Below are 13,837 nucleotides of genomic sequence, written 5' to 3'. Positions count from 1 at the left end.
AATTCCTGTGTTCACTGTGTTCTAGCAAGGTTTCCTTTGGCTCTCTGAACTATTTTTACTCCTGTTTGCCATGGCCTTCACGTATGTATCCATTCTCCCCACACCCTAGAAGGCCCTCTGCCTAGTTCCTGTTAGTCTGGTGAATTCTCTTGTGCTTAAACCAGTAGATTATTTTATGTGTATGAATGTTTTGCTTGCATGTATGTCTGTGCAGCACATGCACGCAGTGCCCACATAGGGTGTCGGATCCCTGGAACTAGACTTATGGATTCCTGTGGGTGCTGGGAATTTAACCGGGAGTCATCTCTCCAGTCTCTCCCTCTTCTGGTATCATCCTGCCTTCCCTCCATCAGCCATTGGTGACTGAAGGCTAACCCTGCCAAGGCGCTGACCCTTCTGAGCATGCAGTAGTGTGGACGCATGGTTCCTGGTCTCGGTGGCTTACAGATTCCCCTGAGTTAAATATCTTTGTATTGCAATGTTCCTGTGACAGATACCTAATTGGGAGAGGACTCGAGACCGGTGAGGAAAGACTACTCATGGAGAGCAGAATGAAATCCCAGACATAATGATGCAGTATAGCTTAGAGTCCACCCCCAACCTTGAAGTAAAGACTGCTTGGTTGTGAGGAGTGTGAATAGCTAGCCGTCCCAACTATAACTGATTCAGACTCCCTTGTCTTTGAGCTGAGATGGTGGTTTCTTTGAGGTGCACATCCCCCCCCCCATGATCGAGCAAAACTGTGGCATAGCATTTCTGCCTACCACAGGATAACTTCCCTTCCTTGATTCTGCTGTCTCCTAGCTCCCTTCGTCCTTCATAAGTTCCTGGCCAATAATCTCTTTGTCCCCTAAAGTTTGTTTCTGCCTGTTTTCTGGGGACTCGCACTAGGTTTTGGGAGTTAAGCAGGTGGATTCCAGTGGCTCCAAGCATCCTCTGACCCTGACAGAAGCAGGTGCTTTAGAACTGATGTTGAGCTGGGGTCAGCAGTCCTATCTGTCACTCTGCTGGAGGGACTACAGAATATTTCCTCTCTGGGACATGAATCAAATAAGCCCCTGTTCATTGATGTTCTTCTTGGCCCCAAACACACCCTGGCACCATGTAAGTGACTCGAATGTTTCCGCAGGCTTTCTGAATGGGTTATTTATTCAATTAGCTGAGGGTAAGACTCAGGTAAAGGTCATTAAATCATTTTCCTATTAGTCAGTTTCAGAAATGCTAGCTAGTTACAAATGGGCCATTAGCTGTTACACGTACACTCCTTAAACCCCTTACCCACCTGCTTTGTCTAGTCATTTCTTAACAGCCTCAGTGCTTCAGTCACACGAACAGCCCACATGTACTGAGGAGTGTTAAGTGGAAGGGACTGGCTGTTGCCTTCTGCTGGGGAAGCATCTTCTCATTCATTACTAGAAAAGCAGTAATCTATAGCCAGACGTGGTGCTACAACCTGTAATCTTAGCATTCAGGAGGCTGGAGCTGGGGGATTGCCACAGATCCAAGACCATTCAGAAACTCAGAAAGCTCAAGGCCAGCCTCTATGTGAGTTGCTGGGAAGACAGATCAGTGGAGAAGTACTGGCTGTGAGGGCTGTATGGGCTCCCAGCAAGGTCACAGCAGATGCTCAGAACTCACATTAAAAAAGCTGGTCATGGCTGCCTTTAACCCCACCACTAGGTAGATGGTGGAGACTGGAGGATTGCTGGGACTTACTGGCCAGCCAGCCTATCTGAAACACACTATGTCCCAGATTCAGAGGGAGACCCTGTCTGAAGGGGATAAAGTAAAAGGAGACAGAGGGAGACAACTGGCACCCTGTTCTGACTCCTGCATATACGAGCAAAGGCACAGGCGTGTGCACATGTGTGCACATGTGTGCACACACGCACCGCAATCAACCAAAAAAAGAAGAGGAGGGGAGAGGAACAGGAGAAAGAGGAAGAGGAGAAAAGAAAAATGATTATCCCCTAGTCAAGCATTTACCAAATACTTGTAGACCAAGAGGGGCCAGTAGTCATGTCTCATTCAATCTCAAGCTACACCCACTCCTCCATATTTTAAAGAAACCCACGTGCAGTTTCAGTCCGATGTGTCTGGAGCTCTACAGTGCTGTTTATTCCTCTTTCTCCTATTTAACCATCCTCCCTTCAGGTAAAAACATCCCGACCTGTGTAGTGGAGTTAATAAGAACAAAGGCTCCTGAGTCAGATGGACAGGCTTGGGTTTAAATCTAAGTTCTCTCGCTGACTGGCTCTATGGCCTTGTATAGTTACTTGATCTTTCTGAGTCTTAGCTAACACTATGGAAAGATGAAAATAAATAGTACATACTATAGAGAGTTGATGCAAAGTGAAATAAAACCTATCAAGGACTTGCCTCCTTCTTGAATTCATTATTTCCCCACATCAAACACTATTTTATGTTTCTAGTTCCAGGGTAAATACAATTGATACGGATACAAAATATGTTCCCATTATAACTGTGTGTCTTTGTAAGCAGACTCTTGATATCATTTCCACTTGGATCTCTATCAGCAAATATGACTTTGAACAATACCTTTGTTTTTCTTTAATGATGAGATTATGTCCAGTCAGTTAAAGTCCAACGTTCTCTGAGGTAAACAGCTGAAGCAGTTTACCTTACTAAGTTAGCAGTTTGCATTCTGAGGTCAATCTTTTGGGGTGGGGTGGGGTGGCGGCTGTCAGCTTAGCTTCGGAAGACCCTTCCTGATAATCTTTTTAAATTAAGATTTATTATTTTTATGCATATGTGCCTGAATGAGTGAGTTCATATGTACCACATGTGTACAGGAGATCACAGGGGCCAAAAGAGGGTCATTTCCTGTGACTGGAGCTAGAGTCAGTTGTGAGATGCCATGTGAGTGCTGGGAATTGAACCTGGGTCCTCAGCAAGAACAGGTTTCAAAGAATCTGACTCCTTCTTTTGACCTCCTTCTGACTTCCTTGGCCCCAGGTGTGTGCATGGTACACATGCAAAACCAATGCTCATACGCATGAAATGTGAATGAATCTTTTCAAAGAAAACCCAAGTAATTCAGCTTCTTCCACACTCCACTCAAGTCTTGAAGCAAAGATTCTCTCCATGCTTGACCTTCCAGTTCAGTACCCACCCACTCCATAACTGGCTTTCTGATTCCAAGTCAGATCCAAAGTTGCATCTGGTTCCAGATGGCCCTCTAGAACATCCACTGTTTTTCTTGGGAATATGTTTTGTGAAATGTATGAGTGATAGAATCAATCCATAGGAGATGACATTGCCAAGTTTGAAAAGGGCAGGAACAATCCTTGGCTTCACATCAGTACATGAGAAAACATTCCACAAAGCCTGAGGGAAGGAGGCCCATATGAGGAGGAAAAAAAAACCACTCGAACCCAGAGAGAGTATAAAGACGAGCAAAGTGCTGGAGGTGGAGTGTGGGCACCATCAGCAGAGAGATTGTCCCGACAGAGAGGCAATTCTATTCCCTACCAACATGAAGCTGTTGCTGTTGCTGCTGTGTCTGGGCCTGACCCTGGTCTGTGGCCATGCAGAAGAAGCTAGTTCCGAGAGAAGGAACCTCGATGTGGACAAGGTAGGCTCAGCCAATAGTAACTTCTGACTCAGAGAGTGCTTTGGAGAACTCTTGAAGCCACGCGGATCCTCTGAGGGGATGGGTACAGTGGCCTGTTCTATTAGACAAACGAATGGCTTCAGACCTTGAAGTAAGATCAGTTGTATGCTATTCAGATCTAACAATGTTTGGGGACCTCTGCACTCACTGAGAGGCAGGGGCAGAATGTTAGGTATTGTGACAACTCTATCAAGCCAAACTCAAGAAGAAACACGTCCATGCGGTATCCCTGCCCCCTTCTCCCTTAAGCATTTTCTTATCCATTACAGCTCAATGGGGATTGGTTTTCTATTGTTGTGGCCTCTGACAAAAGAGAAAAGATAGAAGAGAACAGCAGCATGAGAGTTTTTATGCAGCACATCGATGTCTTGGAGAATTCCTTAGGCTTCAAGTACTGTATTAAGTAAGTGAGGTGTCTGCCCTTAGCTGAGGAAGAAGAAATAAGAGCAAATTCGTGATTGCTAAAGTATCAGACAGAAACGAAATAACCTTTAAAAAAAGCCATTTTGCTAATTTTGCAAAAATATTCAAAAGGTAAATGGAATCAGAAACTGGAGATACCTATAGAGTAGAGGGTGAAGAAGCCAGCCAGATCAAAAATCCCCTAAGCATCAGCTTGCTCTGTTTTACAGGGAAAATGGAATGTGCCGGGAACTATATAGGGTTGCCTACAAAACGCCAAAGGATGGCCAATATTTTGTTGAGTGTAAGTATATAGAATGTCTATATATCTATCCACAAGGAATTTAGTAACCCCTACTACCTTTTTCGTGTGTGTGTGTGTGTGTGTGTGTGTGTTGCTGGGGATTGAACTCAGGAACTTGCACGTCCCAGTCAAACTTTCCACTAGGGAACTCACCACAACCCCTTGTAGAATCTCAAGCACTTCCTGACATGGTTGATTTAGCCAGGGACATGGGGGCCATCTAATAGCTAGCACCCTGTGGCAGGCAAGGGGGATAAGTATGGTGAGGTGGAATCTGATACTGCCCGGTAGCTAGCACCGGTGCACATTGCTCAGGATGTAGCCATGTGAGACGGCAGACTTATGAAAGACAGACGTGTCGCTTGAAGGTGCTGAGGGAGGCAGGTGAGCCTCAGAGAGGATGAGAGAGAGTGAGTCGCTGCTGTGGCTAAGTGTTCTCTAGTGGGCGTCGTCCCAGGGCCCCTTCCTTAGAAGTTACTTCATCAAGTCCAGAAAGCTACAGATGGGAAGCAGCAGACATCCCCGCCCCCATCTCTTCCAGGATATGTATTTTAATGATTTTCATGTTTGGGGTAGAACAGGTAAAGGGTTTACATAATTTCATGCAGACCAGAGAATTTCTGAGCTGTGTCCCATTTCCTCCACAGATGACGGAGGGAATACATTTACTATAAATAAGCAAGACTATGACAGATATCTCATATTGCGTATCGTTAGTTACAAGAACAGGGAAACCTTCCAGGTGATGAGTCTCTACGGTAAAGTATTTCCACACGGACACGGATCTTGGGGTGGGAAAAGGGGAAGGAAACTCTAGCTTTAGTATGGTCTTCCCGGCTTGGTTCGCCTCTTTCTCACTTCCTGAAGGTCGACGATGTTCACCTGCACCCTGCCTCAAGCACAGTGATGGGCACACTCTGAAATCTCTCCGTGTGCCAGAAGGCCATTCCGTGGGTGCCACATTCAGGATAGATTGGACCCACACCTGTCAACCATGTCACCAGCCATTTTCTCACCCTTATGGGGGAGCCCCTGTTCCCTCACTTAGTTCTGTGGTCAATGCCTAGGACACAGCTGCTACACTCACTGCTGCTCTTTTCACAGGCAGAACAAAGGATCTGAGTTCAGACATCAAGGAAAAGTTTGCAAAACTATGTGAGGCGCATGGAATCACTAGGGACAATATCATTGACCTAACCAAGACTGGTAAGTCAGGATTCACTTATTTTTCTCGTCCTGAATATTATATCATAGAAGAAATGAACCTGGGGGATTGGCTATCAGGCATTTGTTGAAAGCTGGAGAGCCACCTCATTTCCTCTTCGGGGAATAACGTGGACCTGGTACCTGAACACGTTCTTGTTCTCACCCTGCAGATCGCTGTCTCCAGGCCCGAGGTTGAAGAAAGGCCTGAGCCTCCAGGTGGGCAATCTCCAGTGAGAGCAAGGAGGGGGTGGGCATGGACCAGGCCTTCCAAAAGCGTTAGTATTGTGCCCCCAGATTATTATAAGAATAATTTGATAAGGAGTCTTTGAGGAGAGCTTGAAACATGGCTTTGAATTATGTGGATTTGTGACTATCTGGTCCCATTTTGAGCTCTAAAGTAAAGTGATCCAAGCACTTCAGCAAGAAAATAAGGGAGCGAGTTTTCCATAGTTGCTGCACGGTTGTGTAAAAAGGGCTCAGCGATGTGTTAAGTGTCATTAAGAGTTAAAGTTTGAAACAGAGAGTAGCAGGACATGAGCATGACTGCTCTTCAGAGTCTGTGGTCCCACTCCATCCCACTCTGGACAATAAGATCTTCATCTGAACTCCATACAACCTTGGCTTCTTACCTGGAAGTGGAGTTGCATGTTCTCCACTTCTCCTCCAGTCTGGAGAGCAGACTCCTTTGACCCCTCTTTCCCATTTCCCAAGACTTCACTCAGATAATGTATGAAAGTCTTTAAAAGTGGCCAAGGCTTTCACCATTATTCCTCAAGGCAATGACCATTCTTCAGAGCTTCTTATGCCAAAGGTTGTGGAAACAAGCCTCAGACCTTTCATTACTTCATTTTTCATAGGCCATCCATAAGGAAAGAGTCATTTATTCTATGCCTTTAATCCCTGTTTTCTGGCAAATAATGTTGATTAGATTGCAGGGCAAGATCTATTTCTTCATCCTTTGTTCTATACAAGAGTGCCTCTCTGTCCAAAAGTCAATCCAAGAAGTGCTTAATGGATTCCTGTATTCTTTCTTCCTGGATTACTCAGTGCTGAGTGGAGACTTATCACCAGGACTCCAGCATCACCATTTCCTGTCCATGGAGCATCCTGAGACAAATTCTGCGATCTGATTTCCATCCCGTTTCACAGAAAAGTGCAATCCCGGTCTCTCCAGCATCTTCCCTAGTTACCCATGACAACAATCGAGAATTAAAAGCTTTCTTAAATTTCTCTCTTTTCCCCACCCATGATCATTCCGCACAAAATAAATGATTACCCTTGCACTTAAATGTATGTCTATATGTCCAGAGGGCTAACACATGAGTGAATGAGGGACCTCCTGAGTCCTGTACCCAAGATCCTTCCTCATGTCCCAGAATCTAAACTGAGTCTCAGGATTTCACCATCTCTGGAGCAGTCCCAAGACCTGATGAATGCTCTCTAGGGCTCCTGCCTTAGAGGCTTTATAAGGACCATAGACACATGAGACTTGCTGCACGATTCTTCCATCCATAGACTATCTTTTCCAACAGATCGAGGAGAGACACATCTTTCTAAGGCTATGGCTGCTCAACATGGTTCAGTGCCACGCCCCACCTCGACCAGCAAGGAAGACACGACCACAGGAGATCTTCTTCAAGCAGTTTTACTCATGAACCTTGATACAACCTTCTGACTCTCTCTTTCTTCTGGCTCTCTCCCCGGGGAACGCCCTGCAGCATACTTAAATAGCTAACACTGGCCAGTCCTAGCAAGCCAAGTGGGTCATGTAGATAGGCTGTCACTATGCGGAAGCTAGCAGGCCAGGCAGACATAGCCAAATAAGGGCTTGTTTACTGCAAGGAGCGCTCACCATTGGGAGGGTGGAAGGCGGAAACCAGCACCATCTTTGAGGCGCGGCATGTCGCAGCTCTCTACAGTTCCCCCTTTTTGTTTAATTAATCAAGCAGGCAAAGGCACCACTGAGTGTGGCGACCCCCCCTCTCTTAGGCTCATCCCTTCATTAAACCCATCATAGGACACCTCGTCGCCCACAAGGTTCCGTGCCGTGCCTTAGGTAGAAAGGTAGTTGCCCGTCGCTGGGCAAGGTCACTCACATATACTCAGGGGCGAGGTGCAACTAGGTCTTCTGAATGACCGTAAGCCAGGCTTGAGGGGACTGTCCTGCTTCAATGGCTGTAAATGTCTGTACCACCATAGCCACGTGCCGCCTCTGAATAAACCTCATTCTATAGAGACACCACAGGCTCACTAGGGAGACCAGCAGCAATAGTCCAGCTAGGGCTCCCATACCCACCCACTCTCTAAGATGATTCATAGCAGCAGCAATCCAAGATGACAATTCCATAGCCAGTCTAGCATCTGCACATGTGGAGTTCACGGTCACGATGGCTACATGTAGCTGATCCATTAAGAAATCGAATTCTCCAGTCCAATTACCTAAAAGATAACTTGACAACTGTTTAGACAAATTAGAGGAGTGGGCTTAAAGGTCATGACGTATCGGCATGAGTCTCGGGAACACCGGTAGTATCCCCCACTGGGGCTCCGTTTTGACCAGCATTTGGGTCACACCGAGAAGTGTCAGCAACAGCAGGATCTTCATTCTTGTTGCACCTCCTGGTCAATCTTTCAGGGACCCACAACCGATCTTGCCGGTCCTGAGGAAACACACAAACAGACCCTCTTGCCCACACCAACACAGGGTCTGGCCCATGCCATAAGCCAGTGAGCACATCTTTCCACTTCACATAACCTTTCAATGTGCCCACCCAACACTGATGTTGGTCAGCGGCAGAAAGGCCATCATCATCCAAAATTTAAAAAATTAAGAGTAAAAAGGGCTAATGATATCTGTTCCTTAGGAGTTCTGCCATGGCCTATTCCCCCTTTTTGTTTAATTAAGCATTCTTTCAAGGTACGATGTGCTCGCTCAACAATACCTTGACCTTGGGGATTATAAGGCAGACCATGGCTCAACTGCACATCCGTCTGTTTACAAAAGGATTTGAAAGATTGGGCAGTGTATGCTGGGCCATTATCAGTTTTTAAGTGTTGAGGCTTTCCCCAAGCAGCCCAGGCTTCTAGGCAGTGTCTAATAACATTGTGTGTCTTTTCCCCACTCATAGGGGTAGCATGAATGACACCTGAGCAGGTATCCACAGAAACATGAATGCATTTTAGAGTCCCAAATCCAGATATGTGAGTTACATCCATTTGCCAAATCTTTAGAGGCAGTAAGCCCCTGGGATTAACCCCCACACTAGGGAGATGATGGAAAGTGATATACTGTTGACATCCTAAAACTATCTGTCGAGCATCTGCTTGAGACAGATGAAACTTCTGCTGTAAGGTTTTGGTAGGCACATGAAATTGTTGATGAAACTGTCGGGCTTGATCCAATGATGAGCTTAAGAAGATAAACTCCATTCGGGTACATCTATCCACAAGATCATTTTCCTCACTGAGAGGACCAGGCAAACCTGTATGAGCTCTAATATGTTGGACAAAAAACTTGTGACCTCTTTTCCAGATCAATTCCTGAAGTTCCCTCAGCAGCTGGCATACCGTGCTGCTAATTTTAATAGGGCCAGCCACTTCTAATATCTTAACTGCATTAACAACATATGATGAATCAGAGAGCAAATTAAAGGCAAAAGAACAATTTTTAAACACTTCCAGCACAATTTTGAGTTCAATTTCTTGTGGAGAGCAGGGTTGATATTGACACAAAATTGGCTCTTGATGGTCAACCATATAGGCTCCACAGCCATTTTTGGATCCATCTGTAAAAATGTTTGGAGCCCCCTGTATGGGAACACTGGAGGTAACCTTAGGAAAAATCACGGGATGTTCCTTAAAGAAGGATAGCAGAGGGTGTTTTGGATAATGACTATCTATCGCTCCATGGATTCCACAGCGTAATATAGCCCAGTCATCCACAGTGCCACACAAGATCTTCATCTGCTGACCTGTATAGGGCACTATGATTGAGGTTGGGGAAACAGCAAAATATTGTATGCACTGTTGAATCCCATTCAGGGCTAATCGTGCAACTGCTCTAGGATAATACTCTACTGATCTAGCTGGAGAAGCTCTGGGATAAACCCAAAGCAGAGGGCCATCTTGCCACAACAATCCTGTGGGCTGCATGTAGGTGGCTAGAATGCATAGCACAATGTCTGCACCCTCCTTCCATCGATGTAACATTGTGCCTTGTAACCTTTTTTCAACCTTCTTTAAAGCTTCCCTTGCTTCATCAGTCAATTGTCTAGGAGAATCCAAGGCCGAATTCCCAGCCAAAATATTATACAATGGTTTTAATTCATAATTTGGTAATTTTAAATAACATCTGACCCAATTAATATCTCCCAATAATTTTTGAAAATCATTAAGAGTCTTAAGGTTATCTTTCCTCAAGTCAACCTTTTGGGGGATAATGATATAAGGGCTTACTTTTGTTCCTAAATAATTTACAAGATTGCCCTTTTGTACCTTTTCAGGGGCAATAATCAGTCCTTTACCTTCTAGCAATTTAACTAAATATCCATATGCTAAATCTAAAATCTCTTCATTCTTTGCAGTTAAAAGGATATCATCCATAAAATGTACACATCTCAGTGTGGGAAACTTCTGTCTTAATGGGGCGATGGCGTTGCCCACAAAAAGTTGACACATAGTAGGGCTATTGGCCATACCTTGTGGTAAAACCACCCATTCATATCTTTGATCAGGTTCTTCATGATTGCATGGTGGAACAGTAAAAGCAAATCTTTCACTATCCCTTGGACAAAGAGGTATGGAGAAAAAGCAATCTTTTATATAAATCACTGCAAGAGGCCAACAGGCTGGCAGAGAGGATAAAAGAGGAAGCCTGCGTTGCACTGGGCCCATGATTTGCATCTGTTGATTAATAACTCGTAAATCATGCAACAGTCTCCATTTCCCTGACTTCTTTTTAATCACAAATATTGGGGTATTCCAGGGTGACACTGATGGTTTTATATTCTTCATAGCCAGCTGTTCATTTACCAGGTCTTTAGCTGCGGCAAGCTTCTCAGAGGAAAGCGGCCACTGAGGAACCCACACCGACTCCTCTGTTTTCCAGGTAATGGGAATGCCTTCCTCAGCTGCCCCTAGGAAAAACCCAGGTCCTGATTCCCTTCTCTCTGTTGGGTGGCAAATCTTTCATGAAGGCTAGGCAAAAGTAACAACTGAACTATTCTATCTCCAGGGGAAATAGCAGTAATTCCTTTTGGTGATTCTACCATGATCTTGACAACCCTGGTATAATCTGGGTCAATAACTCCTAGATGGACATGTAGTCCTCTTAAGGCTGTAGATGATCTCCCTATAAGTAACCCTACTGTGCCAGGCTCAAGGGGTCCTTTAAAATCAGTTTCTATCAACTGGACCCCCATCCAAGGAGTTAGTACGAGTCTGGTGGTGGAACGGAGGTCCAGTCCTGTGGAGCCCTTAGTGGCTCTCCTTGGCCCCTCAGATGGTGAAGGGACGGCCATCTCTCGTGACTCTGTCCTATATCCTGATTCTCGACTGCCCCATATATTTGTGGGCCCTGGGGTCGGGGGCCCCGCTGTCCATTTTTTGGACGTGCTCCACCAAAGCCCGAGCTAAGAGGCTGCCCATTGATGTCTTTTACCGAGCGGCACTCATTAGCCCAATGATTCCCCTTTTTGCACTTGGGGCACAGCCCTGGTTGCCTTGGGCATTGGCCACTTCCTGTACTAACTAGACTTCCCCTTTCTGGACATTGCCTTTTTAGGTGCCCCTGTTTACCACATTTAAAACACGCTCCTGAGCTTCCTCCTTTTCTCTGCGTCATCTGCATAACAGCAGCCGCAAGTCCAGCATTAGTCAAAGGTCCCCCTATTTCTCTACAGACCTTCATCCAAGCTTCAAGTCCCTTGTTCTTGTAAGGAGTGATAGCGGCTCGGCATTCCCTTGTGCACTGTTCATAGGCCAACTGTTTAATCAAGGGCATAGCAGTATCAGGGTCTCCAAAGACTTTCCCCGCTGCTTCTACTAATCAGGCTACAAAGTCAGAGAATGGCTCCATAGGTCCTTGAAGGATCTTGGTGAGGTTTCCACTCACTTCTCTCTTATTAGGTAAGGATTTCCATGCCTTTGTTGCAACTTCATTAATCTGCTGGTAAACCTGTCCTGGATACCCTGTCTGAGCATTGGCAAAGCGTCCCTGACCCAGCAGCATATCCCTATCCCAGGCAGCCTGGCCGCCCCCCGCTGCCAAATTAGCGGCAGCCTGTTCATTGGCAAACTCAATAAGAAAAGCTTTCCAGTCCAAATACTGTCCCGGACTAAGACAGGCCCGAGCAAGGTTAGTCCAATCACTAGGAGTCATGCAAAATCTGTGTAAGGCCTCAACCTGAGCTATGGTGAATGAGGCCGTAATGCCATATGTCCTGACTGATTCCGACAGGGACTTGATCACCTTAAAGTCTAAAGGCTCATGATACCTTTGTTGATTAGCATCCACATAAACAGGATAGGCCAGATGTAGTTCTGTGCAGACTGCCTTCCACACTTCTGGGCAGAATGTACTACCTGAAACTCTACTTCCTCCCTCTACAACATTGCAGGGAGGAGGAGCCGAGGGGAACCGCCCAGGAGGTTCCTCCACCATTTTAGGCTTTTTTCTTTTCTTCTTCTGTCTATTCCTTAGAGACTGTTTCCGCATTTGATCTATCAACTCTTGTAACTCTTCTTCTGAATCTGTTTCATCTGTTTCCTCCTCTGTATCTGTCTTTTCTGAGTCTGTCTCCTTTGTGCTTCCCTGCTTTTCTGACCTCTCCTCTTGAAGCATTTCTAGGGCAGCTTGCCCCTTCTCTATAGCTGCCTGACAACATTTCTGATCCTCAAGGCAGCTACGCACTAAGCGCCATACTGTACGGACCCCAGGTCTTAGAGTCCCCTGTTCCCGGGCAAAATCAAGGTCTTTCCCTAACTTGTCCCAGCTCGCCACCGTGAGATTACCAGAGGCTGTGAACCAGGGTGCAATGGCATCACATTCGCTCAAAAATCTCTCTATGGTGCTTCTTTTTATTTTTAGTTTCTTTCGCTCAAACAGCTCTTGAGGAGCCAGAAAAATTGGACGAGACTGTGAGGTCCCTTTGACAAAAACTTTCTATGCTGCTACGGCTAAATTCACCGCGTGTCTTGCTACTTTCGGTTCGCTGCTACCACGAACTTTACTTTCGGTTCGCTGTTACCGTGAACTTTACTTTCGGTTCTCTTTATTTGCTACCCCTGAGACTTTATAGCCGCTTATTTCCCGCAGTCCTTATTGTCCCACCTTACCTTGGGAACTTTCCAGCACTGCCCTGACTGCAAGAAGTTCTGATCTCGGAGAGAGTTGAGTCCCTTTATGCTGGATTCGAGGATTCCCTGTATGGGCCACCCCTTGCCGCGCCCAACCTCGAACAGGAAGGAAGACATGACCACAGGAGATCTTCTTCAAGCAGTTTTACTCAGGAACCTTGATACAACCTTCTGACTCTCTCTCTCTTCTGGCTCTCTCTCCCCGGGGAACGCCCTGCACCATACTTAAACAGCTAGCACTGGCCACTCCTAGTGAGCCACGTGGGTCATGTAGATAGGCTGCCTCTATGCGGAAGCTAGCAGGCCAGGCAGACATAGCCAAATAAGGACTTGTTTACTGCAAGGAGCGCTCACGATTGGGAGGGTGGAAGGCAGAAACCAGCACCATCTTTGAGGCGCGGCATGTCGCAGCTCTCTAGAGTTCAGGACATGCCAGGGATCAGGGGAGGTTTGGTCATTAGAGGCCCAATGGATAAAGACAAAAGTTTGCCCAGCACCCCATAGCATCCTCTGGCCCCTAGATCGAGAGATTAAATTTGGTTCAAGCTCAGGATCCTGAATCAAGTTCTTTCTGTGGTTTGCTACAATATGGCAAAACGCTGTTGAGAGAGCCAACCAATTTTGCTGAAATCTCTCTCTGTTTCTGTCTCCCCCACCCCTGCCACGGTCCACATCATTCTCTGATGAAAGCCTCCTCAGTGGCTTCAGCCGCATCCATGCACCACTGTGCCTGGCTTTTCACTTTTAGTCTTGGCAAAAATTTAAGAGACAAAAAGAAAAAACAAAACAAAACAAATTGTTCACAAGCTAAGCTATCCTTGAGAATACTTACAAAATTAGGTAACAGTTTCAGTCCTGGACTCTGTGGAAGATAGAAAATGGCCTGATGCTTCTCTTAAAACACAAGGGTGGTTCCTGGTTGCTGCCGCCGCAGA

At 46.0% G+C, this 13,837-nt stretch overlaps 1 protein-coding gene across 2 annotated transcripts; it reads left to right on the top strand.

Annotated features, from left to right (window-relative positions):
• The first annotated feature begins 3,496 nt into the window (after positions 1-3,496).
• Positions 3,497-6,676, top strand: LOC116888421 (major urinary protein-like). 2 transcript variants are annotated; one of them, XM_032889693.1, is made up of 7 exons: positions 3,497-3,595; positions 3,904-4,037; positions 4,267-4,340; positions 4,988-5,098; positions 5,445-5,538; positions 5,668-5,762; positions 6,594-6,676. In XM_032889693.1, the coding sequence occupies exons 1-7, from the start codon at positions 3,497-3,499 to the stop codon at positions 6,674-6,676; spliced, it is 690 nt and encodes a 229-aa protein (XP_032745584.1). The 2 variants fall into 2 exon arrangements, with proteins under 2 accessions (XP_032745584.1, XP_032745592.1); XM_032889701.1 differs by lacking the exon at positions 6,594-6,676 and having other exon boundaries at positions 5,445-5,546; positions 5,717-5,742.
• The last annotated feature ends 7,161 nt before the right edge of the window (positions 6,677-13,837 follow it).

This window comes from Rattus rattus, chromosome 1 (assembly GCF_011064425.1).
Source record: "Rattus rattus isolate New Zealand chromosome 1, Rrattus_CSIRO_v1, whole genome shotgun sequence".
Classification (NCBI taxonomy): domain Eukaryota; kingdom Metazoa; phylum Chordata; class Mammalia; order Rodentia; family Muridae; genus Rattus; species Rattus rattus.
The sequence above is the reverse complement of the archived record's forward strand: the minus strand, read 5'-3'. Positions and strand labels throughout refer to the sequence as shown.

Coding starts and splice junctions, on each gene's coding strand:
- LOC116888421 (XM_032889693.1), top strand. CDS start 3,497: ATGAAGCTGTTGCTGTTGCTGCTGTGTCTGGGCCTGACCCTGGTCTGT. Junction 4,038..4,266: donor GGCTTCAAGTACTGTATTAA/GTAAGTGAGGTG, acceptor TCTGTTTTACAG/GGAAAATGGAATGTGCCGGG. Junction 5,099..5,444: donor CCAGGTGATGAGTCTCTACG/GTAAAGTATTTC, acceptor CTCTTTTCACAG/GCAGAACAAAGGATCTGAGT.